This window comes from Gymnodraco acuticeps, unplaced genomic scaffold (assembly GCF_902827175.1).
Source record: "Gymnodraco acuticeps unplaced genomic scaffold, fGymAcu1.1, whole genome shotgun sequence".
Lineage (NCBI taxonomy): Eukaryota > Metazoa > Chordata > Actinopteri > Perciformes > Bathydraconidae > Gymnodraco > Gymnodraco acuticeps.
The window spans coordinates 948,446-975,045 of NW_022991779.1; the positions used below are offsets into that span (position 1 = coordinate 948,446).

At 39.7% G+C, this 26,600-nt stretch overlaps 1 protein-coding gene across 1 annotated transcript; it reads left to right on the forward strand.

The window, feature by feature from the left end:
* Positions 1-4,696: 4,696 nt before the first annotated feature.
* Positions 4,697-23,107, forward strand: LOC117535190. Its single transcript, XM_034199580.1, has 4 exons — positions 4,697-4,715; positions 4,962-5,068; positions 20,950-21,083; positions 22,029-23,107. The coding sequence occupies exons 3-4, from the start codon at positions 20,950-20,952 to the stop codon at positions 22,633-22,635; spliced, it is 741 nt and encodes a 246-aa protein (XP_034055471.1). The 5' UTR covers positions 4,697-4,715; positions 4,962-5,068; the 3' UTR covers positions 22,636-23,107.
* The last annotated feature ends 3,493 nt before the right edge of the window (positions 23,108-26,600 follow it).

Sequence of the window (26,600 nt, forward strand, 5' to 3'; positions counted from 1 at the left end):
CTCGAAGTGGAGTCGAAAGAGATGAGTTTTCAGTCTGCGCCGGAAGGTGTGTAAGCTATCTGCTGTCCTGATGTCAATGGGGAGCTCATTCCACCATTTTGGAGCCAGGATAGCAAACCCACGTGTTTTTGCTGATGGGAACTTGGGTCCCCTTCGCAGCGAGGGTGCAGCGAGCCGTTTGGTTGATGCAGAGCGTAGTGCACGTGCTGGGGTGTACGGTTTAACCATGTCCTGGATGTAGGAAGGGCCAGATCCATTCGCAGCATGGTACGCAAGTACCATTGTCTTGAAGTGGATTCTAGCAGTTACCGGAAGCCAGTGGAGGGAGCGGAGGAGCGGCGTGGTGTGGGAGAATTTAGGAAGGTTGAAGACCAGACGAGCCGCTGCATTCTGGATGAGCTGCAGAGGTCGGATGGCACATGCAGGTAGACCAGCCAGGAGGGAGTTGCAGTAGTCTAGGCGTGAGCTGACGAGAGCCTGGACCAGAACCTGTGTGGCTTTCTGGGTCAGCTGGGGACGTATCCTCCTGATGTTGTAAAGCGTGTATCTGCAGCAGCGGGTTGTAGCAGCGATGTTTGCAGTCAAGGACAGGTTGTTATCTAGGATCACACCCAGATTCCTTGCAGTCTGAGTCGGGGAAACAACAGAGGTGCCGATGTTGATTGTTAGGTCAAGAGTGGGACAATCTTTTCCCGGAAGGAAAAGCAGTTCAGTCTTGTCAAGGTTGAGCTTGAGGTGATGAGCAGACATCCACTGAGAGATGTCAGCTAGACAAGCAGAGATGCGTGCGATGACCTGGGTCTCTGAGCGGGGAAAGGACAGAATTAATTGGGTGTCGTCAGCGTAGCAGTGGTATGAAAAACCATGCGGGCTAATGACAGATCCAAGCGAGTTTGTGTACAAGGAGAAGAGGAGGGGACCGAGAACAGAGCCCTGAGGGACCCCTGTAGTTAATTGACAAGGGTCGGACTCCGACCCTCTCCAAGTAACCCTGTAGGTGCGGTCTTTGAGGTATGAGGTGATGAAGGAAAGTGCAGAGCCTGAAACTCCAAGTTCTTGGAGAGTGCGAAGGAGGATCTGATGATTCACCGTGTCGAATGCCGCAGACAGGTCCAAAAGGATGATGACAGAGGATAGGGAGGCTGCTTTAGCAGTGTGCAGTTCCTCAGTGACAGCAAGGAGGGCAGATTCTGTGGAGTGACCTGCCTTGAAACCAGACTGGTGCGGATCCAGAAGGTTGTTCTGATGGAGATAACAGGAGAGTTGTTTAAAGACAGCGCGTTCAAGTGTTTTAGACAGGAACGGGAGGAGAGAGACAGGCCTGTAGTTTATAACATCAGACGGGTTGAGAGTGGGTTTCTTTAGGTGAGGGTTTACTCTTGCCTCCTTGAGACTGTTTGGAAAGTGACCAGAAGTTAGAGAAGTGTTGATGAAATGGGTGAGAAATGGTAGAATATCAGGAGCGATAGTCTGAAGGAGGTTTGAAGGGATAGGGTCCAGAGGACAGGTGGTAGGGCGGGCAGAGGTAATGAGGGTAAGAACCTCACTTGGCGAGAGAGGGGAAAAGGAGGTTAGTGTGCGGGTGGAAGGAAAGTCTGGTGACCCAGCGGTGAGTAAAGGTGAGTCAGAAAAAGAAGAGCGAATAGCATCAACCTTTTTTTCAAAGTGGTTAACAAAGTCGCTTGACAGAAGTGAGGAGGGGGGAGGGGCTTTGGGAGGGTCCAAGAGGGTGGAGAAGATGGAAAATAGTTTTTTAGGATTGGAATAGGAAGATTGGATCTTATCTTGAAAGAAAGTGCTTTTTGCTTGAGAGATCGAAGCAGAGAAAGAGGAGAGGAGAGCCTGATAGGTTAGGAGGTCGTCGCGGTGTTTGGATTTCCACCGTTTCCGCTCTGCTGCCCTAAGGACGGTTCTATTAGCACGCAGTGCGTCATTTAGCCAGGGAGCAGGAGGGGACTGACGAGCCTGCCAAGATGTGAGAGGACAGAGAGAGTCCAGAGAGGATGAGAGAGTAGAGAGGAGAGTTTCTGTAGCAGAGTTTGGAGGCAGGAGTTGGAACGAGTCAGAGGAAGGGAGGGCTGAGAGCACCGATGAGGCAAAGGTAGAGGGGGAGAGGGAACGGAGGTTACGGCGGACAGGTGCAGGATGAGAAGAGATTAGTTTGTTATTTTTGGAAAGGGGTAGAGAGAATGAAATGAAGAAGTGATCAGATGTGTGGAGCGGGTTTACAGAGAGGTTAGAAGTAGTGCAGTTCCTTGAGAATATGAGATCAAGGACATTGCCAGCTTTATGAGTTGGTGGGGATGGAGACAGTGAGAAAGCAAAGGCGGTTAACAGAGATGTTAGTTCGTCTATCTTCCCCGTCTGGAGGTTGAAGTCTACGAGAAGTACAGCGGGAGGGCCAGTTTCAGGGATGTGTGAGAGGAGATTATCTAATTCCTCCAAGAAGTCCCCCAAGGCGCCTGGTGGACGGTAGAGAACAACAATGGTTAATTGTATAGGATGGGTTACTGTGACAGCATGGAATTCAAAGGTGGAAGGAGTGCAGTTAGGTAGCTCGAAGAGGGAAAAGCTCCATTTCGGAGAGAGCAGGAGACCAGTGCCACCTCCTCTGCCAGTGGGTCTGGGTGTATGGGAAAAGGAATATGCTGTGGAGAGAGCTGCTGGGGTGGATGTGTTGAATGGAGTAATCCAGGTTTCAGTGAGAGCAAGGAAATCCAGGGTCTGCAGGGAGGCGTAGCCAGAGATGAAGTCAGCCTTAGGAACAGCTGACTGGCAGTTCCACAGGCCACCTGAAACTAGATGTTGGATCTCAGTGGAGCACGTGGGATAGACGACAGCAGGCCGGTTATAGCGATTAGGAGATACACAGGGCCAGTGATAATTGCGAGAAGACACATGAACAGGAATGGAGAAAATACACATGATTATAGCATGAGGGGCTAGAAAGCTAAATAAAATAAAATAAGACACCAGCGATACTTAGCTCAATCAGAGTAGGATTTGCCTAATCTTTGCCACCCTCGTGACTCCAGCAGGACTCCAATGTCTTTGTCAGTCTTACTCCAGCAGGACTCCAATGTCTTTGTCAGTCTTACTCCAGCAGGACTCCAATGTCTTTGTCAGTCTTAGCCTGTCTGACGCTCCAGGAAAGAGCTACCTAAAATGGACGCCTGATTGCTGAGTTCTCACAGCTTTGGGGCCACGCCCCTTTAATTAGTTAACTCTCTACAGCTGATGGGCGACAGCTGAGAGGCCCTGCCTATTGTAATGCAGGCTTGAGTGCCTACTGAGACCTGTGTAACAGGTTCACGTGAGCAGATCTGAGATTTAAAATCTCTCAAAAGCGCCGTTTTAGCTACAATAACTACAGAACAATTATACAGAGTAGAATAAATGAAACAGAGAAGTCTAATTAAACAAGAATATAACTTACAGTGGTTGCTGCGTCAATAGGTATTGTCGTCACCCGGTCTATTCGGCACATGTGCAGAATAGACTATTCTAACCGGCGTGTGTCCTGCAGCATAGCCTACTGTACTTCTCAAACCGTCTGGAAGATTTGAACTGAGACATTCTATACACTGTAAAAAAAGATCCTAATTTTACAGGAAATAATTAATGTTTTATAGTAATTATCATGTTTTTTAAATAACTTGCAAAATCCTGTAAAATTACAGATATGAACTATACATTAACAACCCAAAACATTATTTTAAGTATTTTGACAATAACAACAAATAACATTTATTTCATTTTTTTTAAAGTACATTTACTATATAAAATGTACAGTATATTTGCACTTTCAGAACATATATGCAGATGTACGTACAATTACAATTATTATCTGCAATTAAATATGTAACTCGTAATATAAAAGTGTATTACTGTATTTAAGATATTTCTTTGTAATTTTAAGGTAAACATAAAACTGAGAAAAAAAGTGTCAAATAAAAATAAAAATAAAATTTAAGTAAAACATTTTTACATAAAACATTTTCTCAATATTCGATTGAATCCACCACAAACACAAAATATCCAATGTTGAAACAAAAGTAAATACATAATTATGTTTTCATGAAATTCCTAACTTACTATATTATAAACATCTACAGTTGAAAATATCATTAAAAAAAATCAAAAATCATAGAAAGTGGAGAAATCTCTGCAGGGAGGACCAAGGTTTAAAACACACACTGTTATTTACTCAACAATAAGTCAGTTATCCTTGTTTTATTTGTGTTATGTTGCTGTGGGTTTTTTCCATTGGTCAATATACAGCAGGGCTTCTCAAACTCCGGACTAAGGATCCGGACCGAACTGCAAATCAATCCGGACCGAACCCTGTGTCCCATTATTTAAAAAAAATAATAAATCTGATTTTGATAATAAATAAAATAAAAGTGGACCTATTATGCTATATTTAACAAATATACTGTAGGGCCATACCGATACAAAACATGTCTGTGAAGTTTTTTGCTTAAAATACCAAACAGTTCACCCATTGTAACCATGCCTCATACTGCTCAAACCCCTCTTTTGCAGCTCTGTTAGAGAAACGCAGATTTTGGGTCCTTGGCTTGAAAAAAAAAAAAGAGGAGGCGGAGCTAATGCCTGATCAGAATTCTACCACAGATAAAGTTACATTCTGCTGTGATAAAACGCCATCCTGTTCTAAACCACATCAAAGATTATTTCTGCGGGTTTATCACAAGGTGAGTTCCTTTTTTTATTTCCTGCTTTTTAAACACATATCTCTGAGTATTAGCGAGGCTTGCAAAAGTAAACAAAGACGAGGTTACTTTACTGGCATTGATCCGGACCATTGACCTAGTATAAAATTCACAAGTGGACCTTTAACAAAAAAGTTTGAGTACCCCTGAGATAGGGGATCTATTGGCAGCTGCTGATAATAACATTCATCATTATGGTTTACTAATTGTTGTCTTTTTGTCCTCTAGGTTGCACTGCCACATCTACAGTAGTGCAGAATGGACAGAGGAAACATGATTGGGCCTCGAGTTTTTTGCAGCCAATATACATTCTCCTACAAACTTGGGATAGGAGGGTGAGTGAACAAGTTATCCATTGGTTGGAACCTACATCCCCATTGTTAGACGTACTAAATCCTGCTCCTTCAAATTGATAATGTGAACATATGTCGCCATTTTGTAATTTCTGTTATTTTCAGTTGAGAATGTTTCTTCAATGTTTCAAAGTCATCTTAAAAAATTAAACTTACTTTTTGTTTATACTGTTTATAAGTAGATGTTTTAATATTAAATGCTGTATTTATTAATGGTTGTATAATTCTACAAATATTTTTATATTTTAAGTTTTAAAATGTTTATAGTAATTGTTCCCTACAGAACATTTTGTGCTGTAGAACTTTAGGTTCTGTATTTATTTTTGTGTTTGATCATAAAAATCGAATAATTTTTTTTTGATTTGACCCAACTAGACTCATGGGTGAGATGCTTTTTGTGCATTTTTTCTTGTTGTATGTGAATGACGTGATTAGTCACGTTATCCAATAGTATTTGACAGGAAACCATTGTATGAGCTTCCTCCAGGAAGTACCGGAGCTGGGGACTACAGTTATGCACGTCTATCATTGTAAATTGACAGTAAATTGCTGGCAACTCTTTTGCATTACTTTCACAGTACACATTGTAAATTCACAGTAAATTACTGGCAACTCCTGCATTGCTTTCACAATAGAAATGTAAAAGTACAGGCCCTTGTTGTAAGAGAATATTTTCATCTGATCTGTTTATAGAGTTTCTTATTGTTTTATAGAATCTGTGATACTGCAAACATCTGCTTGTCGTCAGTCAAAGACTCCTGTGTAGGTTGAGGCTTGTCTGGATCTCTTTGAGACAAAGCAGACCATTGTCTCGCATCGGCTATTGATTATACGCGGGCTTTCTGGGAGCCCGCCTCTCCTCGTGTTGGTTAGAGGTTTTGTGTCTTTTGGTTCAGAGATTACCTTGGTGGAGCACAAGGACAGTGTGAAACTAGGATGATTTCCCGGCCGTATGTAATTGTCTGTCTCTCAATAAATATCAGTGTATTGACAGGTGAATCCAGTTTCCCTCATTTGATGATGCGCTCAACATTGCTGCAAAGAAGTTTTAACTTCACAATTGGCGTCGCGAACGGTTACCAACAAATCGTCGAGCTGGTGAGTGTAATTTCAAATCTATATTTTGACATTGCCTCGCCAGACTCTGTGATTGACGGTATAAAATTACCTGTGGAACAGATAGATGCAATATTTTTGGTTTCCTCTGTGTGTGTGCACGGCAAATATTCGGAGAGACCTTAAAGAGGGCATCAGTAATGTGGAACTTCGGTTTAAAAGCAATGTAAAGATTTGTACTGAAACGAATCGCCGAATTCTGGAGATTTCAACGGTTGAACTAGTTAAATCAACTCGCCTCGAAATCACCCTGTTGCTGCTGCAGGAAGAGGGTGTGGGTAATTCCCCTCCCCCCCCCCCTGTGGGGAGCAGCACACGAAACAGAACACAGTGTCGTATTATTTTTAAATCGCACCAATATGAGTTTTGGAACTAAACAGAACTCTTATTAACGGGAAACGTGATACGAAATATTACGTCACGCTGTGTTTCATAAACTGAGGGGTTGTTGAATTTGGCTGTTGTTAAAATAAAGGGTACTGAATTCATTAAAAGTCTCTGCCTCTCCGGATCGGGGAGGGCAGAGCACCACTAAATTAGCATAGTGGTTGCTGATTGAGAATAATGTGGTTATTACTCTTCAGCAGATTCCGTTCTTAGAATTAATTAAATTAATTAATATCTCTGCTCTCGGTCGGTTGAGCAGTTTTACCACTACATTTGCATAGTGGTTTTGATTGAGAATAAGGTCGTTTATTGCTCATCAACAGAATTAATGTTTAACAACACAGACTTGTATTTTCTGTTAATCACACCATAAGCTCAAGAACTAAATTGAGCTATTAAATGGGAAGGGTGGTGGCAGAATATTACATTCACACTGTTTAATAAACTTACGGATTATTGAATTGGATTTTGTTAAAAAAAATAAATAAATAAAAATTAAATTAAAAAAACAATAAGTAAAAATAAGTACTGATATTTCCCTACCCCCGCTGAAGTTTCCCTAATTCGGATTAAAATTAAACTGGATGAGTTTAGCTGTCACCTGATATTTGTTGCGGGTTCATGTTTGTTTGTATAATTGTTTCGTGTTTGTTTGTATACCTGCCGTCTTGTGCATGTTTTTGTAACAACTAATAAATTAATCAGTCCACAGCCAGGGTAAAATGAATCTAAATTTCCGCAAAAGGAAAATAAATAGCAAAAAAGCCTCTGTTTTACACCCGGGAACCTCAGAGGCATAACTGCGGGTCATCTGTCTGCTCAAATAGGTCAATGTTGTATTATTTGTTTCATTTATTCTTAATCTATGTATTGTATGGTAATAATGAAAATAAAATAACCTAATGTATTGAACACATTCCGAAACAAAGCAGATAAGACAAGACTTAGACACAATGGTGATTGAACCTTTTTGCACGATTGATGCAAAATGAAAACTTTGTCATTATCTGTTTCCAACTGGCCACTGGAATCAGATAATGGATATGAGTTGAAGTTCAATTACAGTTTTAAATATAGTTCAACATTCTTTATTTAACTGTTTGAAATTATTTCTAGTCAAAATCCCCTCCTTTTCTCTACTCTGCTTGGTGCTGCAGAAGAAGAAAATAAAATAAAACGCAAGACACGAGGTCAGAGACAGGCGTGACCTCTGGAAGGAGAAGATAATTTGAAGCAGACCACAGCACTGCCTTGGGGGTTTTATGATCTTGAGCACAAAGGAAGATCTAATTTCAGCAGTCAGTTTTTTTGGCAGAACTTTTGAGCATTTTGAAAATGTCTTTTCTTGCCTCTGTGCAAGGCTTAGTCTTTCTATCTGTATAGCCACTGGTGTAAAGTAACTAAGTTCATAAACTCCACAAGTCCTATACTTGGGCACAATTTTGAGATACTGGTACTTTATTTGAGTATCTAAAATGTTTTGCTGCTTTATTTTTCTACTCCACTACAGTTCAGTGGTAAATGGTGTACTTTTACTCCACTACATGTATTTAATACCTTTAGTTACTTTCAGATGTGGATGAATGATGTGAAATCTAATCAAGTGTTTAATCAGACTTTAGTTCCACCTGGAGTGAATCCACCAGCTACCGTATGCAGTATACAAAGTCATTCAAACTAGCTGCACCTTCACCAGCTTTGAGAACACTTTCATGATCAATCATTATAAAACATATCATATATAGTATTCTGGAATAAACCAATCTGCACAACGACTACTTTTACTGTCGCTATTTTCACTATATTTTGATGACAATACTTTTATACTTTTACTTGAGTAACATTTTGAATGCAGTACTTTTACTGTAACTTAGTATTCCTACACTCTGGTACTTCTACTTGTACTCAAGAACAAGATCTGAGTACCTAAGCTAACGTTAGCCAGAAACCTTCCATTTTGACACAAAGAACAATGGGGTAATTTCAAAGTAATTCGAAGTAATTCACACAGCCTCTTCCCTATGGGAGGAGCAGCAGTTTCAGCTTCATTTAAATATGTCGCGTAGTTATAGATGGATTTATTTTTTCCTCTAAAAGAGAGAATGTGTATTTTATGTTAGTATTTCAAAAATCTCCTGGGGGAAGAATCCCCCCAGACCCCCTGCGGGGGTTGGGTTTTCAGCATGTGAACTCTTTCACTTGTGAGGAAATGGCAGGATTGGCTCCAGGTCGCCTTTTTATTTACTACAAGACAAATGTTTTTATTTTATTTTAATTTCATACAGTTCGATTTGGATTGAGACAGGGAAATATTCTAAACCTCACGCGTGGCGTTTCACTGACAAGGGGGCGATATAGCGTGTATGTAATTACATTTCAAATACTGATTTGAGCCCCACCACTGTATGGGTTAGCCCTACCATAGATTATCTAACACAAATACTCGGGAGCCGATAAGTCAATAAGTTGCTTATCGCGACAGGCACACAATAAAACAGTGGAAACAAACATGTGTTTGACTTTCATTATTTAATGAAACTGTGTGCCCTTTATAGTCTGTGTCCAATATTGTGTATTTGTATATATATATTATATATATATATCCTAAATATATGCTAAGGTCCCGCTACGGACACGATAGCAGTCGCTTCGTGCGCATGTGTGTAATTAAACCCATGATATCAAAATCTCACTCCAGCCAGGTACCCAAAGTTAGCAACCCTGTCCATACCCCAATAATATTTTATTGATGACAAGTTTGCATCCCTGCCTGTTATCGTTTTCATCACGGAGCTGAAAAAAATAAATAAAAATGGTGTATTGATTACTGATCTGTGCAAGTCCAATTTGTTAACTGACTTTGGTTCTAATGTTAATGTTAATTTGATTTCAACCCATAAGTAATTATTTAAATTAACTCAACATTCCACATGATGGATTAGTGTTCCACATTTTTCCCACTAATTTGTTTATGATTAGGCCAATGGTAAAGAGAGACTTGATGACCCTGTGTCCTTTTTGTTAGCACGTGGTTCCATTTTGTCTAATGGCGTTGGACAGCTTCACTAAGAGTCACCCAGTTCTACCCTGCTACAGTCCGGCTGAGTGCAGTCACAGAGATGCTATGGCTGCTCTACATGACATTAATGGTTTGGTCCGAGAATGGACACCATTTCCTGCTCCCAGAGAGAATGACGCTCCTCACACTGAACAATACAGCCATTGACACTGTCTCACGTGGGTCTGCTCCCCCCCACCGAGCCATGAACTGGAAGCTGGAATTCTGAACACTTGGAACTGTCACACCAGCACCAACCCTTGGGTCAGTTAGATGAGACTAACGGCTTCACTTAGGGCATATGGGTCAGAAATATGACTCTCGTTACCACGGAGTGGGTTGTTTGTTTTTTTAAGGCTATTCATACTGCTATGCAGAGTGAAGAGCCCCTACTATTTTAACAAATACGATGTCAGGGGCCTCTTACTGTCTACTTCTGCATGTATTCACATTATATGGACCATGTTTACACCTGTTGAAACTAGGGCTGCACGGAACTCAGGCTACAATACAACCATTTTGTTCTGCTCTAACGATTCAATTTATAAATTCTACATCAAAATAGTTCGTTTTTATTGTTTCCAATGATAACGTCACCTTAAGTGGAGGAATGCAAACCTGTTTTAAAATGTAAGGTTTTGAATTTCTTTGACATTTCTCAGTAATGACACCCTCAGACGCCCACTATCATTTATGCCAGTGGTTCCCAAACTTTGTTGTGCCCAAGGCACACCAAAGGACAAGTAAAAAATCTCAAGGCACACCTATTGTGAAAAGATAGCCCTTATAACACGTGTTATCACTCATATTATGTAAAGTATCTGTAAATGTGCATAATTATTTACTAATGCCAAATAAAATGTGACAAAGACAACTAAATTACGAAATATTTCCGAAATTAATTTGAAACTTTATCAAATTAGGCTTCATCAAACCAGCAACACACTCATTTACACCAGACAGGTCACAAAATAGAAAATGAGGCAAAGGAAACTCAGCAGAAATTCAGCACAGACAACTGTCAATGCAAGGAAGCTGCATTGTCCATGGTCCGGAACTACAAATTATAAATGTATTACTTTAAAAAAAAAAATGTAATATATTACACTACTTCGTTACTATCTACATAAAGTAACTCGGTACTTTACTCGTTACTTTCCTCGCCGAGCACGTACAAACTGCGCATGCGTGAGTGGCAATAACTTTCCTTACCAACAGGCGGCGGTAGTCAAGCCCCCAGGTAGTGCGCCGGACTCAGATGAACATATTCGTGCTGGCCAAACGGCGGTACTACACTTCCGGTTTGGTTGCCAGGCCCGAAAACACTTTTCCCATTGACTTACATGGGGAAAGAGTGGTCTGTAACTCGTTGGATAATTTTTTTAACTAAATAAACTACCCAGTATGAACACTTGTATAGCCCTTATTAAAAAACATTCGTTCCTCAAGTTGTAAAACATTTGCTAATAACGTTATTCTGAGAGTTATTTCCCTCTGCATTATGAACGCGCATCTAATCCACGGGACCGCGCAGCCCGGCACAGGGAGGGTGCTGGAGCCAGGCTCTGGCTGGAGCTTTTGAAGCTACAACGAGCGTTAAAGGCAGAGAGTGAAATTCAGTGAATACACGTAGTTTACAGAGATGCTGTATGAGGAACCAATGTGAGTTGCGTTTATCTTTACCCATGGATGCACAATGGGAACGGATCCATATCGTCTTACTGCCATCCCACGGAGCTGTAATAATGGATATATTGCACATGTTTGCTGTAATTCATTGTCATACTACATGGGCTGTATGATTGAATCTTGTACCGTAAATGTTGTATTAAATGGAGTTAATATTACCGATATCACTAGATCATTACTAGCTAGCCGCTAGCTGCTAACTGCCGCCTCGTTCATATCAAATCCATGGCGGTAGTGTGTATTTGTCATTTAATACAGGCAACAACCGGAAGACAGAGAAGAAGAATAGACTGCGTGATATAAAATAATGGGCATACCTCCACCCCTCGATAGTTATCGCTGACTCAGCCATGTTTATGCAGCACTGCACGTGGAGATGTGGACGCGCAAGTCGCGCAGATTACGTACATAAATCTACAAAGTACTGATATAGTAAATTAAAAAATAAATGATTATTTTTGTGTAGTTGTATATTGAGAAAAATAATGTATGGTTGTCACAAAATCCCACGGCACACCCGGACTTGCCTCACGCACACCAGTGTGCCGCGGCACACCGTTTGGTAACGGTGGTAACTCAGATGCTTACATGGACTTGTATGTTTTTTTTCCTTCATATCTAACAGAAATAAGAGAGAAAGAGATGGGAAAGTGAGTAAAGAGGGATGGGAAGGAGGAGAGATATTTGCGAGTTGCATACTGACTCTGAGTTTTCTCGATTAATAGCTTATATAGACAATACCATGCTTAGATAGACTCCTAAGTTATTATTTCATATGTGACAATATGTAAGAAAAGGGAGGGAAGAGTCAAATTATATTGAGAAATTGAGCAATTGATTTCATATTGGAACATTCATTTCTCAAACCTATGTTTTATGGAAGAGGAAATGTACTTCTGATAAACTAATCCTTGATCAAACGGTAAATGGTGAATTAATATAACATTTATAATCATTGAGAAAGGGTTATTCCACAGGGACTAGCTCACATTTAACTTAAAATAAAATGTATCTGCTTTGGACTGATGAGTATATGATTCTTGCATGTTAAATGACTAACACAAACCTTACATTTATAATGTGCATGTCTCAGGAAGGCTCCCAAATCATTCTGAGGGGGCCTATCCTATTTTTGTAATTGAATGATAATGTGCTAATCCATTACCTTGAGTTGTCTGCACTCAGGAAAACATCCCTATCAAGTGTTAACCCAATAACTAGGACAGCTCTGAAGGCCAAGGGTCAGAGAGAGAGGATCACACTCTGCGGCTGCAGAGAGCAACTTATCCACGGGCAAGGAGGTCGTTCGAGATGAGAGGATTCTAATCTTCAACTTTCTGATGAGATGGGATGCTTCTTCATTTTCGCTCGCAGGACGAGCGATGGCTTCATACAAGGTTTCTATGTTTCTTGGAGGAGCAGATGTTTTCATAACCTCTCCCATCACAGGGGGGGGGCATCTGGATGTGCCACTTGGAATAGGCAGGTGCACTGCTCTCAAGCAGATAGCAGAAGGAATGCAGGCAGATGAGCCTCTGTTTCACTGGGAGATCATAAAGTGCTCACTGAATTGAGCCACAAAAGCAGAGCAATTGGGGGGGATTGAGATATGGCGCTCTGATGAAGAAGAGTTTTGAGCCAATCAGCACCTCAGTGCTAATCTACAGATAATTGAGTTATGGCGCTCTGATGAAGAAGAGTTTTGAGCCAATCAGCACCTCAGTGCTAATCTACAGTATCAGGATGCCTTTACACACCAGACATTCTGTGTCATAAAGAGAGGAGGAAAACATGTCTTCTGGCTCTCGTACAAAGATAACATTTGAATTGAATGACCAGGGCCCAGGAGTTCAACACTTTTAATCCCTATCTGATCAAATCAGATTTGGATTTTGGGGAGTTCAAAACCAAAAAACAGGATTAGGATCACTTTGATATCCGATCAGATCAGGAAATCCAATCCAAGCTTTAATCTGGATCAAATCTTCAAAACGGGTAGTTCAAACCGACAACACAGGATTGGGATCAGTTTGATCCCAAAAAACTGGATTATCCTGATCCGACCAGAAGGGTGGATTTCCAGTGGATTACCAGAGCAAAATGTACTGTACCATTTATTTAAAAATATGTTTCAATATAAATAAGATGGCAAAGTTTGTTAACTGAAATAATACACCATTTTTAGCCTTCATGGCAAATCAATTTTATTTTTCATTTTTTGGTCACGTTTGTGGTGGCCTATTTTGTTTTCAACCAAATGTTGACATAAATGTTTATGCTCATGAAAGTATCACAACAAAGATTGTCAATCACAAATGTAATTTAGATTAAAGAAAAAATATTTTCAACAACAAAAAAAGTCCATCATCTGTCATCACCTTTCAAAAGTAATTGCGGACAATAGATGTCTCTGCAATGTGGTCTCTTGTCTTCCTTGTATTATTTTTCATGTCCACTAGATGGCGCTCGGTAGGATTAAAGCACTGATATTCAGGATCTAGTCATCTTGAAAAATCGTAATCTGGATCAGGCTGATCCTATCCTGAATTGTTTTGAACTCCAGGGACAAAATCTGGCCGACTTGTCTGATCCTGGATCACAAAAAATGGGATTTCAAAATCTGATCGGATCTGATTGAGATTAAAAGCTTTGAACTCTTGGGCCCAGATGATTACAGATGTACAATTAATGATTGTTTTTGTATTCCCAATGAACAGATATGTGTTAAATAGTGGTGATAAATATATTTTATCAGATTACACTTTCACACTAAACTAATTAATTAATTGATATTTTCAGATTTATAAGGTATTGAACAATAAGATATTTATAATATTATAACAGACAATGTTACTATCCTTAATCATTACCAGGTAAAACAGACGTTTTGATATTGATTACAGTTGATGCTCTGAATAAAGAACAGATGTTTTGATTTTTTCCTTTTCAGGTCGTTATACAATAAAATGTTTGATTCTTCAGATTGTTAAACATTTTGAGAATTGTTTAGTTTTCCCTTCAGATTTTGAAATGACATAATGATTGATAGTTGAAGTAATGTAATTAATTAAATATCATGCCTTACTCTTGAATAAAGCGTAATGAAGTCAACGTAAAGTAATGTTAAAGATTGAGGACACTGTAACTTTACAGATTACAGATTGATCGATTCATCACTGTGAATGTATACCTTAACTAGGAACCTTAGCTGGATCTCTCATGATTCTGATTTATACCTCAATTGGATTTATTATAAATCCTAAATTCTAATTGTGTTTTAATAAGTAATTGCCTTAAAGTAAATCTTTGAGATGTAAGCTGATTTAGAATTTGTGTTTGATGAATGAGATTAACTGAGTGATAAATGATAAAAGATCTTATTTTTGAAACATATATTTTGCTATAATATTGTTGTATTTCACGTGTTTATTATTGTGCTTTTTGACAAATGATGCCAAGCACTGAAGAGAGATGATTTTATTATGATTGATTGTATCTTGTCATGGTGATTGAAGTGTTTTCAATCTTGTTCTACTTTTGATGTAATTAATGTGAGTGAGCCCACACAACTCTGAAGACGCTTATTGACTTAAGTATTGACTGAAATATTCTTAGACTAATGTTAATTGGTTATCAATAGATTGATAAAAAGAGTGAATCTGTAAGAGAATATTTTCATCTGATCTGTTTATAGAGTTTCTTATTGTTTTATAGAATCTGTGATACTGCAAACATCTGCTTGTCGTCAGTCAAAGACCCCTGTGTAGGTTGAGGCTTGTCTGGATCTCTTTGAGACAAGCAGACCATTGTCTCGCATCGGCTATTGATTATACGCGGGCTTTCTGGGAGCCCGCCTCTCCTCGTGTTGGTTAGAGGTTTTGTGTCTTTTGGTTCAGAGATTACCTTGGTGGAGCACAAGGACAGTGTGAAACTAGGATGATTTCCCGGCCATATGTAATTGTCTGTCTCTCAATAAATATCAGTGTATTGACAGGTGAATCCAGTTTCCCTCATTTGATGATGCGCTCAACATTGCTGCAAAGAAGTTTTAACTTCACACTTGTTGTAATGCATGTACAACAAAAATGATGTAATTCCCCAGTAACATACTGTAATATCACAGAAATTCCTTAGTCATTGAAGCTGTGAAGTTACAGTATACAGTTTTACCTTTACAACAATGATATTACAATACATTGCTGTGAATATCTTCACAGCAATGTATTGTAATATCATGGATGTGAAATTACAATGCATTGCTGTGAAGACATTCAGTCTGTTTTCTTTGACAGCTACCTAATCAAATACTGGCATTTCAGCGCAGTAAACAAGCCTCACTCAACTTCTCCGGGTCCTCCAGGATGTTTACTGCCACGCTGAAATGCCAGTATTTGATTAGGTAGCTGTTAAAGAAAACAGACTGAATTGATCTTATCAAAAGCCTCACTCAACTTCTCCGGGTCCTCCAGGATGTTTACTGCCACGCTGAAATGCCAGTATTTGATTAGGTAGCTGTCAAAGAAAACAGACACACAGTATTACCTTTTGTCAGAGTACAAGTATTCATACACAATGGTAAGTATACATGCTGCAACATTTGAATTCGTTTTTTTAAATGTATGTGCTCATGTGTTTCTTTGTTGGTGTATAGGCTACTGCTTGAATATGCTTAATGAAAGGCAGGTTTTCATAAAAATAAATTATTTGAGTAGAGGACATTGTTAGTGTGTCAGTGTGTCAGGCAGCATGCTAACACTACAACTGGTATTTCCTTGGTATTTCCTTGTCAGTGGTTTATATTTGAATGCAGCATCTACAGCTACTACATGGACTTTTAACATTAAAACATTTACTTTGATGATTGACATTAGCATTATTAGCATCATACTGTAGCTGTGAGGGAGTGTATCCAACAGTCCCATTGATTACGATCTCCGTCCTCTCTGAGCATGGCCTGAAGACAGATTTTTTTGTTTTGTTATAATACTAGTTTTAACTAAAAGTATAGGAAATCGGAACTCTGTATAATTTTAAGGCATTATAAAAAAAGAAATTCCGCTAAGCGCCAATTATTTGATGGGCGAGGCCTTCATTTTTCCTTTTTGTTTAACCTTATTACCCAAATGATCAACTACTACTAAAATATGAGAGTTTTATCTTCTACTTTTTAGCCCAATGCCATGGTTTATGTAAAGATCAACTTTCTTCCAGCCTTTACGCTTCCTGGGCTTTTTCTGCTTCCTCATCGTCTGACATTAATCTAACAGTCTTTGGACGAGCCACTTTCTCATTGGATGAAGCTGTCTCTGAATCTGGTTGTTTTTGACCGGATGCTGCGTTAACGCCTGCCAGACGGCAGCAGACTGAACAGTTTGTGGCTGGGGTGATGTGGGTCTTTTATGATCCTGAGGGATTTCATGCACAAAATACGAAAAAGGGCAAAGTTGGAGAGGAGCCAAAAGACAATGCGGCCATCTTCACCGGCGCAATCCAGCACTATGGACACAGAGAGTAGAGAAGTAACTAAGATTTAGCAGCTAAAGGCACAGATAACAGAGCTAAAAGAGGGAATAGACAGATAGACATATTCTCTTGTTCCTAGATTGAATCTCTCAATAAAGTTAAGATAATTTGAATACAAAGATAAGGTGGAGCTGATGTTTCAAGGTGTGGCCATGCTCGCCCTCTCCTATAAAGGATGTTAGTTCAGACCGTCTTCACACTCAGAGCAAAGAAGAAGAAGAAGAAGAAGAAGAAGAATAAGAAGAAGCTTTGGAGCATCCATCAGACATCTCTCTCAGGTAAAAGAAACAAGGGAGAACACACTAGAAAAAGTTCTTATCCTTTAACCGAATGCTGGGTCGTTAGTCTGCTTTAGGCAAGGCAAGTTTATTTATATAGCACCTTTCAACATAAGGAAATTCAAAGTGCTTTACAAAAAATTAAAGACATTATGAAAATGGCATTTAAAATCAGTAATTAAAAAGCAAAGATAATAAAGTAAACATTAAAAGAGAAAATACATGGATAAAAGTTACAGTGTAGTTCAATTAAAAGCAGCGACAAAAAGAAAAGTCTTCAGCCTGGATTTAAAAGTAGTCAGAGTTGCAGCGGACCGGCAGGTTTCTGGGAGTTTGTTCCAGATATTTGGAGCATAATAACTAAACGCTGCTTCTCCATGTTTAGTTCTGACTCTGGGGACAGAAAGCTGACCAGTCCCTGAGGACCTGAGAGTTCTGGATGGTTCACAATTTAGCAGTAGATCAGAAATGTATTTTGGGCCTAAACCATTCAGAGCTTTATAATCCAGTAGCAGTATTTTGAAATCTATTATTTGACACACAGGAAGCCAGTGTAAAGACTTCAGAACAGGAGTGATGTGATCCACTTTCTTATTGTTAGTGAGGACTCGAGCAGCAGCGTTCTGAATTAGCTGCAGCTTCCTAATAGATTTGTTAGTAAGACCTGTGAAGACACCATTACAGTAGTCGAGTCTACTGAAGATAAAAGCATGGACGAGTTTTACCAAATCCTGCTGTGACATTAGTCTTTTAATCCTAGATATGCTCTTAAGGTGCTAGTAGGCTGATTTAGTAACTGTTTTAATGTGACTGTTGAAACTCAGGTCAGAGTCCATGACTACACCTATATTTCAAGCTTTATCTGTTGTTTTGAACATTGCAGACTGAAGCTCAGCGCTAACTTTTATATGTTCTGCCTTGGCTCCAAAAACCATTACCTCAGTTTTATCTTTGTTTAATTGGAGAAGGTTCTGACACATCCAGTCATTGATTTGTTCAATGCACTTACTCAGTGTTTGAATTGGAGCATAGTCTCCTGGTGAAATTGTTACGTACATTCGTGTGTCATCCGCATAGCTATGGTAACTTATTTTGTTGTTTTTCATTGTCTGAGCCAGTGGTAGCATGTAGATGTTAAAGAGAAGAGGCCCCAAAATGGAGCCTTGAGGTACCCCACTTGTCATATTTGTAAACTCAGATGTGTATTTACCTATAGAAACAACATTTTTTTCTGTCCTTTAAGTAGGATCCAAACCAATTTGGAACTGTTTCCGAAAGTCCCACCCTGTTTTCTAGTCGGTCTAGTAATATGTTGTGGTCAACAGTGTCAAACGCAGCACTGAGATCTAATAATACCAACACTGAAGTTCTGCCACTGTCTGTGTTTAAGTGGATGTAATTGAAGACCTTTACAAGAGCAGTCTCAGTGCTGTGGTTTGGACGAAAGCCTGACTGGAACACATCGAAACAGTTATTTAAATGCAAGAAGTTACTCAACTGTTGAAAAACAACTTTTTCAATGATTTTACCTAGAAATGAGAGGTTTGATTTGGGCCTGTAATTGTTCATTACTGAAGCATCTAGATTATTCTATTTTTTTTTCTGAGCGATGTGTTGTATCTTTCTCTTGTTTTGATTCCTCTGGAACAGATTGATGACGTAGGCAGTTGAATATGTTAGAGATAAACAATTTCACTCCTGACTTGTTCAGGCAAACTCCATTCGCCTTAAAAAGATGTCTGCGGTCCCAGAAAAAGTTAAAGTTGATAATAAAATTGACAGAATGGTCAGTACAGACAGTTGAACGCCAGATGTTCAGTGCAAACAATCTGCTGAATCTCTCCACTCCTCTTCTGACTGGCGGTAGAGGGCCACTGATGAACACCTCTGCATTTAGAGAGCTGACAGTTTCCAACAAACATTTAAAGTCTTTTTTCAGCACTTCTGACTCTTGTTTCACAACATCATCTGTTCCAATGTGCAGTAGCCTACCACATTTTTTACAGTCGGATGTTCAGCCCCAATATGCAGGATCTTCTCAGCCAAGTCAGAGACCATATCCTTATGAGTACTTTGGTGTTGTTCTTACTACACAGACTTTTTACATCTCTTGCTTTAGATACTTACAAGCTGATTCTGAAAGAGGATATTCTCGGAAAATAAATGTCACATGTATTTATTAAGCTGATTAACAATGTGAGTCAGGCAGCAATAAGATATTTAACAACACCATAAATCCCGTTTTTAAAAAAGTACAGGCTTGCAGCATTCAAGACTTCACAGTAACAATTCATTATTGCAAAACCAAAAAGGCTTTTTTCAATATATTTATACATCACATTACGGTCAATGTATGTACATAATGAGTGCTTTTACTTTTGGTACTTTAAGTATATTTTGATGCCAATAATATTATATTTTTAGTTGAGTAACATTTTGAATACAGGGATTTTAATTGTAACAGAGTATTCCTGAACTGTGGTATTTCTACTTGTACTTAAAGGTGGGTAAGTTTGAGAAACCGGCTTGAGTGCGCTGGAATTTGAAAATACACAACCGGAAAAAATCTGCCACTTCCTTACAGAGCCCCTCCTCCAACACACACGAACGCGCACATGACCAATGAGGGCACGAGATAAGTTTGTGCACAGATGGAAGGCAGGTAGGCCATCCAGTTATTTTAGCCGGGCCGGCTGATTGGTCATGCTTTTTACAGTACTACGGCTTCCACAGATGACATTTTTTTGTCAAAGCACTTAAGATATTCATTGCTATCGGGATGTTAAGAGCATTCCATGGAATATAACAAAAAGTGTATCTCGAGCCGGTTTCTCAAACTTACCTACCCCACCTTTAAGTACAAGAGTGCTTCTTCCACCTCTGCAGTTCAAGCCTTACAACTCAATTGTCACGGGAGTAGCGACACTGGGCCAAAGGACCACCAAGCGGAGACTTCATCTCAAAAGGGGAACCACAGAAGTTGTTAAAATCATTTGTTTACATTACTGAGAGCGAAATGTAGTGTAACTCTAAATCAAATGAAACAAAATCAAACGGGGTGGAAACCAGGAGACAGAGACTTACTGATGGCCACCAGCTTACAGTATACGTATGTATGTAAAAGTCAGCTGATCTGAGGCCTGTTCAGAGAAGGCTGTCACAAATGTCTCAGATGATTCAGCAGAATGTCTCTCTTAAAACTTTGTCAAATATGTGTCACCCAAAAGGTTTGGCAATGGTTCCCGGTTTCTCTATAAAAACTAATGTTTCTTCTTACTGTATTCACTGCAGTGGCACCTTCACTCACAGCACAGAGAAGACAACAGAAGAACTAGAGAGAATCTCACAGACATCTCATTCTCTATCAAAGGAGATAAAAGATTTTCACTTGGCTGTATTTAGCTTTATTCTTTGCATTTAGTGATTTAATCGGGGCCAATGTTTTCACCAAAGTGTTTAGACTTTAGTTAATATAAAATGCTGGCTTATGTTTTAAAGTGAGGTTCATTTAGAGACTGATGCTAACCCACAAAACCAGTCCTAAATTGGTCATGCATTTTAAAAACTATTTTCTACATATGCTAATTAATGGTAATTAATGCAACTTGTGCCAATTTTGCAAATTGCTCAACGTATGCAAGTTAGCATGCAGCAGTTTTTATGTGCTGGGGACCCGTACTTAACATTTCTAACATAAAACTTTGGGGTAATAATTATGTCCAGGTTCACAATAGGAGTCTATGAGCTGGCAAACAGACTATAAATAATGATATTGTTTGTTAAACACACTAATAGAGCTGATCTGTGTGCAGATGGCTGGCCTGTGCTGGATGACAGTGATGCTGACCGTCCTCCTGTCTGCTGGAGACAGGGCGGATGCTGTGGACAGTGCGGACGCTGTGGACCTGGAAACACTTGCCTCATACGTAAATCAAATCAGTGCATTGTGAGTCGCTTTCTGAATCTTTCACTGAAAGTCACTGTTATTACTTCTTCGAGACAAAGCAATGGTCTGTGCTATGCAGGATGTTGTTATGATGAATAGAAAGCACTTATAAAGTAAGGCAGTCATATCATCATATCATGGTTCCCTGACATAAAGAGGAGTGCAAAGAATGTGTCTGGATCTGTCCTTTGTGTATAAACACAGAAACTGCAAATGAAAACACGCAGGTACCTCGGCTATGAAGATGTGTTTCTAATAAAAAGAGGGCTGATCCAGATAATTTCCTTTTATTTATAATAAATGTGCTAGGAGTAAGGTACGGCTTTTAACAACGTTAATACGATACGATAAGACTTCATTGTCATGTCAAATCTGACATTTTTCTTTTTCTTGCAACTTGTTCAAGAGCCTCTAACATATTTGACCTGGATTTAACTCTGGTTCCAAAGGAGTGCTTCAGTCTAACTTTATTAAATATGAACATACTATAAACACACTGCAAGAGAATACTAAAAAAAGCTGTTCTGGTAGTTGGTACTGTATTACATTTTAAACATTACACGCTTTCGTCTCAGTATGCCTATAGCAACTTAAAACCTGCAGAAATATAGCAACTGCTTTCAGTATTTTTGTAGCTCAGTTTTACAAAAAATGTTTTAGATATTGCCAAACTCCAACCAGAATACCCCAAAGACAAAGCTAAGAAATGTATGCATTCATTCATTCATTTGTTTAAGGGTAACAGAATTGGAAATTAACTTAAAATCCACCTTAGAGCCTTTTGCAGGACAAAGCTTAAGAAAGTCTGCATCTCCACAGAGTGACTGGGGCAACCTAGTGGATCATCTAGGTTACTGCTTTAAACATGCATGTATCAAACAGCAGTACATTTTGTGTTGTACTGAAAGATCTATGATGCATGATGGGATGTTTTTCCTTTGACAGGTACGGAACCCATGGCACGTATAGTCTGGCTGTAAGCATCCCATTGCCAGAAATGAACAGGAACAAAAACAAGAAAACCTTCCTAGCGGACCTCTTGAAGAAAAGTGATCCTGTTGAGAGAGTGAAGGATAAGCTCGACAAAGACGAGGTGTACGTCGGGACGAGGGTGGTCGCATCCAAATTCCAGGAGGAGGGTCAACACGCAGAGTCTCGTGTTGTGGACAATTTGGTCACTTTGTTCAATAACAAAGTAAATAAAGCTCAAGATATGTTGCTTTTCTATGCTTTTACCACCCCATGTGGAAAATGTTTTCAACTAGGATCTACCGGAAACAACCTCGATAGGTACAATCAAATACGTCTATGGCAGAGTTACGCTGCTGTGTTTTCTGAAGTATTCCAACCAAGAGATAAAAAAGATAGACTTCCTGATGTTAACATGGGAGCTGCCATTCAGCTCTTCGGGAATTACCAGGGCCCCCGAGGTCAAATCGGTTTAGACCACATATTCCGTTGTATGAAACCTGAAGGATCCAAATCGATGGTGTGCATCAGTTGTGACAATGGTAATCAAGTTGCAGACCAGTGTTTTTCAGATGAAGACTAGCCTGATCCCAGCCAAAGCCAGCCTTCCTCTTAACTCAAACAGTCTTCCTCTCAACTCAAACAGTCTTCCTCTGAACTCAACCAGCCCTCCTCTCACCTCAACCAACCTTAACAAGGCCTAGTTCCTCCTCACAAAGGGGAGGTAGTGGAGGCTGGCAGGTTGCGGGCGGAGGAAAGCACGGCAAAACATAAAAATAAAGGGCGTTAACCTTGAGTAAAATAGACCCTTTTTGCTTTAACAAGACTAAGAGCATTTCCATTTATCAGTCTTCAAATAGTAGATTCCTTTCTTTGCATTATCTTGCATTTATGTAGCGCTCACAGGAGATGTGAGTGGAGGAGACAAGGAAGAGACATGAGGAGAGAGGAGTCGAGGCAACAGGCAGAAATAAAAGCTTCTTCATCTATGTATTGTGTTGCTATACCGGTGTATTTCTGATCTCTCTAATAAATCACCTTTTCTCTCTTTGAAATGATTGTTTCATGTTTCTTGCTAAAAATAAAGACCAATTCAAATCGAATGTTTGGTTTAGGTACAATTAGGTTCCGCTCGATTCAAACTAAAGCAATGTCTCCTTTGGGTTGGCTTATATGAAGCTTCAGTACATGCACCTCTCTTGTTATTCTGATTGTTTATCTTCATGGTTTGTTGCAAGGTGCTTCGGATAAAAGCGTCAGCTAAGTTAAATGTAAAGTGCTAAATATCCAGGTGCTAAGAAAGAAGTGAAAAGAGACAATGGAGCCAGGATGTAGAGGGGAGGGATGAGAAATGAAATGAGATATGAAAATGAATCAGACACAGAAGAGGAGGAGGTGAGGAGAACAGAGCATGAGCTAGAACATATACAACTCTATATCATAATCATCATCATCAGCTTTATACTCTAGGTCCATTTTTAAAATAAATGCAACACATATCAATTAAAAAAGGCAGTTATACCAATGTTTCCACAGAGGTGACTGGTATCGTACAGCACTGAGACACGGATTTGAAAGCAGCATATTGACAGAGTTATGAGAAACATTCAATCGACAGATGAATTTGTACTTTAGATTTCTCAAGAGAGCATGGAACTTGTTGACTCGTGCATTACAAAACATTTCACTTGCACTGCACCACCTTGGTTTTCTAACCGGTATACGCAAACAGTCATGATAAGCCACCTGGAGCTTCTGGAGGCTCGCCTTCTTGAGCCACAAGGGGGCAGTATACAGAGGAGTACAATAAGCCCTCAAGAGGTTCACCTTAACCTTATCTGAACACCAAGAGAATGTTCTAGCCAACATGTTAGCTTGTGTATATAAGACACGCCGCTGTCTATACATGTCATCATCATCATCAGCCATTTAATCTGTGATGATGTGTCCCAGATACTTAGTGTCACAGCAAACAGACAGCACCTGCCCTGACTGATAGAATATTAGAAAACCAAGGTTCTTATCCCCTTTTGCAGTGCAGATCATTACAGCGCTCTTATATATATATAAACACATACACTGCTATAACATATAGATTTAAGTAGTTCTCAATGCTTTCTATTTGAACAATTCAACTTGGATAAAATAGTCAAATCCACTTAAAGGGATAGTGGAAATCCGCGAATGTTGGGTTTAACTTATGTATTTTTATTAAAAATAAGCATAATAAACCATTTTTTTTAATTTCATGCCCCTAGTTTTATTTTATTTTCAATTTTACTGCGCCCTCTCAATGAAACGAAATACTTCGGGAATCGTCGGGAATCTTCGGGTGATGACGAGAGCAAAGGAAGACGGGCACAAACAATGGCGGACATTCAATAGCATTTGCATGTGAATAGCCGACCTTTATTATGGTGAATAGATGTGTTTTGTATGGCTGTAGTGCGACAGCAAATGCAGAGAATGGCGTATCGACGCATGCGTTTCCAAGAAACCCAGCCATTCGTCGTCAGTGGGGGAAATTTGTTCAGATAACACGGGCAAACTTCACGGAGCCGAAGCTGACGAGTAATTCGGCAGTCGTGTGCTCCCGTCATTTTACTGACGATTGTTTCGAGATTCCTCGGTCTCTAGCTCAAATTGAAAGTGGAATACATAAGAAGTGAGTATTTTATTATGTTTTCTTGTTGATTTAATGCATCATTAGCCTGTACCATTTTGTACAACGCCATTTATCCGGTACACAGTGTCGAATGTGTACACTACAGTCATCATATAGACATGATAGACTAACAGTACTGTGAGTACAGCCTACACTTGACAGGCAGCCTGGCTATCCTAGGATGTTGTTTACTTTCTCTTTTCTGGCTGATAGCTCCAGGAATTCGAGGTCTTACAGTGATGACATTACATGTGTGGAATCTGTGGAGTCTCAGCTTTAAATCGTATATCTTGTTTGTGCAGTTAAGATAGTAATAAGGGCATTTCTACCGTGTGTTGTGTGTACAAAAGCGTTAGCATTAGTTAGCATTGTTTCGCTCAATGCTAATTCAAAGGCTTGGTATTACTCTTGTGTTTTTTCTAGCTAACAATTGTTCTTATTGTCAGTTAGCGGAGTTTCTTACCTTTAAAAGGGTATGAAACATTAATAGTTTCATAAATGTTAAGAAGCCCTGAGACATGTGAGAGAAACAAAACTGTGGGAGGGGTCCACTGGGGGGACCTTCGGGCTTAACTGGTTAACAATGATTAATATTTGTAAAGGCTACCGGTGATCTTAAGATGCGTGAGCTATGCTTAGGGATCTACCAGTCAAGATTATTTGTGCGTAGGGGTGCATCATCTGGCGCCTGGTCCTGGTCATCCTCGCCATTGCCCATGCCGTGAACCATCACCTCGGGCTCGAACAAATAAGGACGTAATGGTCCATCGTCTGGCTCAATATTGTCACCATCGTCGCTTACTGAACCGGATTCAGATTCAGTTCCTAAAACGACATTTTCGTAGGAAAGCCGAGAGGATGTTTCTGACTCGCTATCATCACTGGATACCTCGTACAATCCTTCTTCTTTGTCTGGTATATTTGCCCTTCCACGTTCATTCTGCATAGACGCCATGGTTTGTTATCGTATCGTCTTCCTGAGTTTTCGTCACTTCCGGTTTGGCTGAGTCGAACATTTCGTTTCTAAAAAACTTCGGGGAAGCTGCAATAAAGTGCTTCTAACATGCGTAAGGCAATTATTATATTTTTTTAATCAGGTGTGATTGTTTTGGTACGTAATTATGCTTGTATATAAGTTAAAACGAAACTATTTGAGGTTCCATTTCCACTATCCCTTTAAACAGAATGATGCTTTTTACTTTCTTATTACTTAACGCTGAGTTAGAAAATAACCTTTGCTAGTAGTTGTCTCACTGTATATGTGATTATCTTTAAAATACGTATATAAATGAGTCTGAAGTGCAGATATTGTGTCACATCCTGGCCCTGGCTGATCGCCTCACTCCCTCACCTGTGTATTTTCGCTCCCTGTTAATCACCTGCCTGGTCTCAATGAGCCTCAGCTGTCCCTATTGATCACTCTTCACCTGTGTATTTAGTCTGTGCTGTTTCCTTGGTCAGTGCCAGTTCGTCTTGTCTGTATAGCAGAAGGTGCTCCATGTTTATCTTCTGACGTAAGCTATTGTTCTAGCTGCTTAGCATTTGTACCAACCTAGTTGGTTGTTTTTTTGTTGCTTCTCTAGTAGTTTTCCGCCAACTTAGTTGGTTGTTTTTCGTTACTTCAAGTCAGTACATTTTTTGATCATTGCCTGTTTTATTTGAACCTTTTGGATTAAACGCTTGACGAAAGACCTTATTGCCTGGTTGTGCTCTTGAGTCCTATTTTTGCTCGTGCCTGTACTTGTGCATGATAGTACGAACTGGCCAGCATGGACTCAGCCGACCAGGATTCTGTGCGGACTGCTCTTCAGAGTCAAGGGAGCAGGATTTACCACCAAGAGCAGGAACTTACCGGGCTTCGCCAGGAATGAAAGTTGATGGCC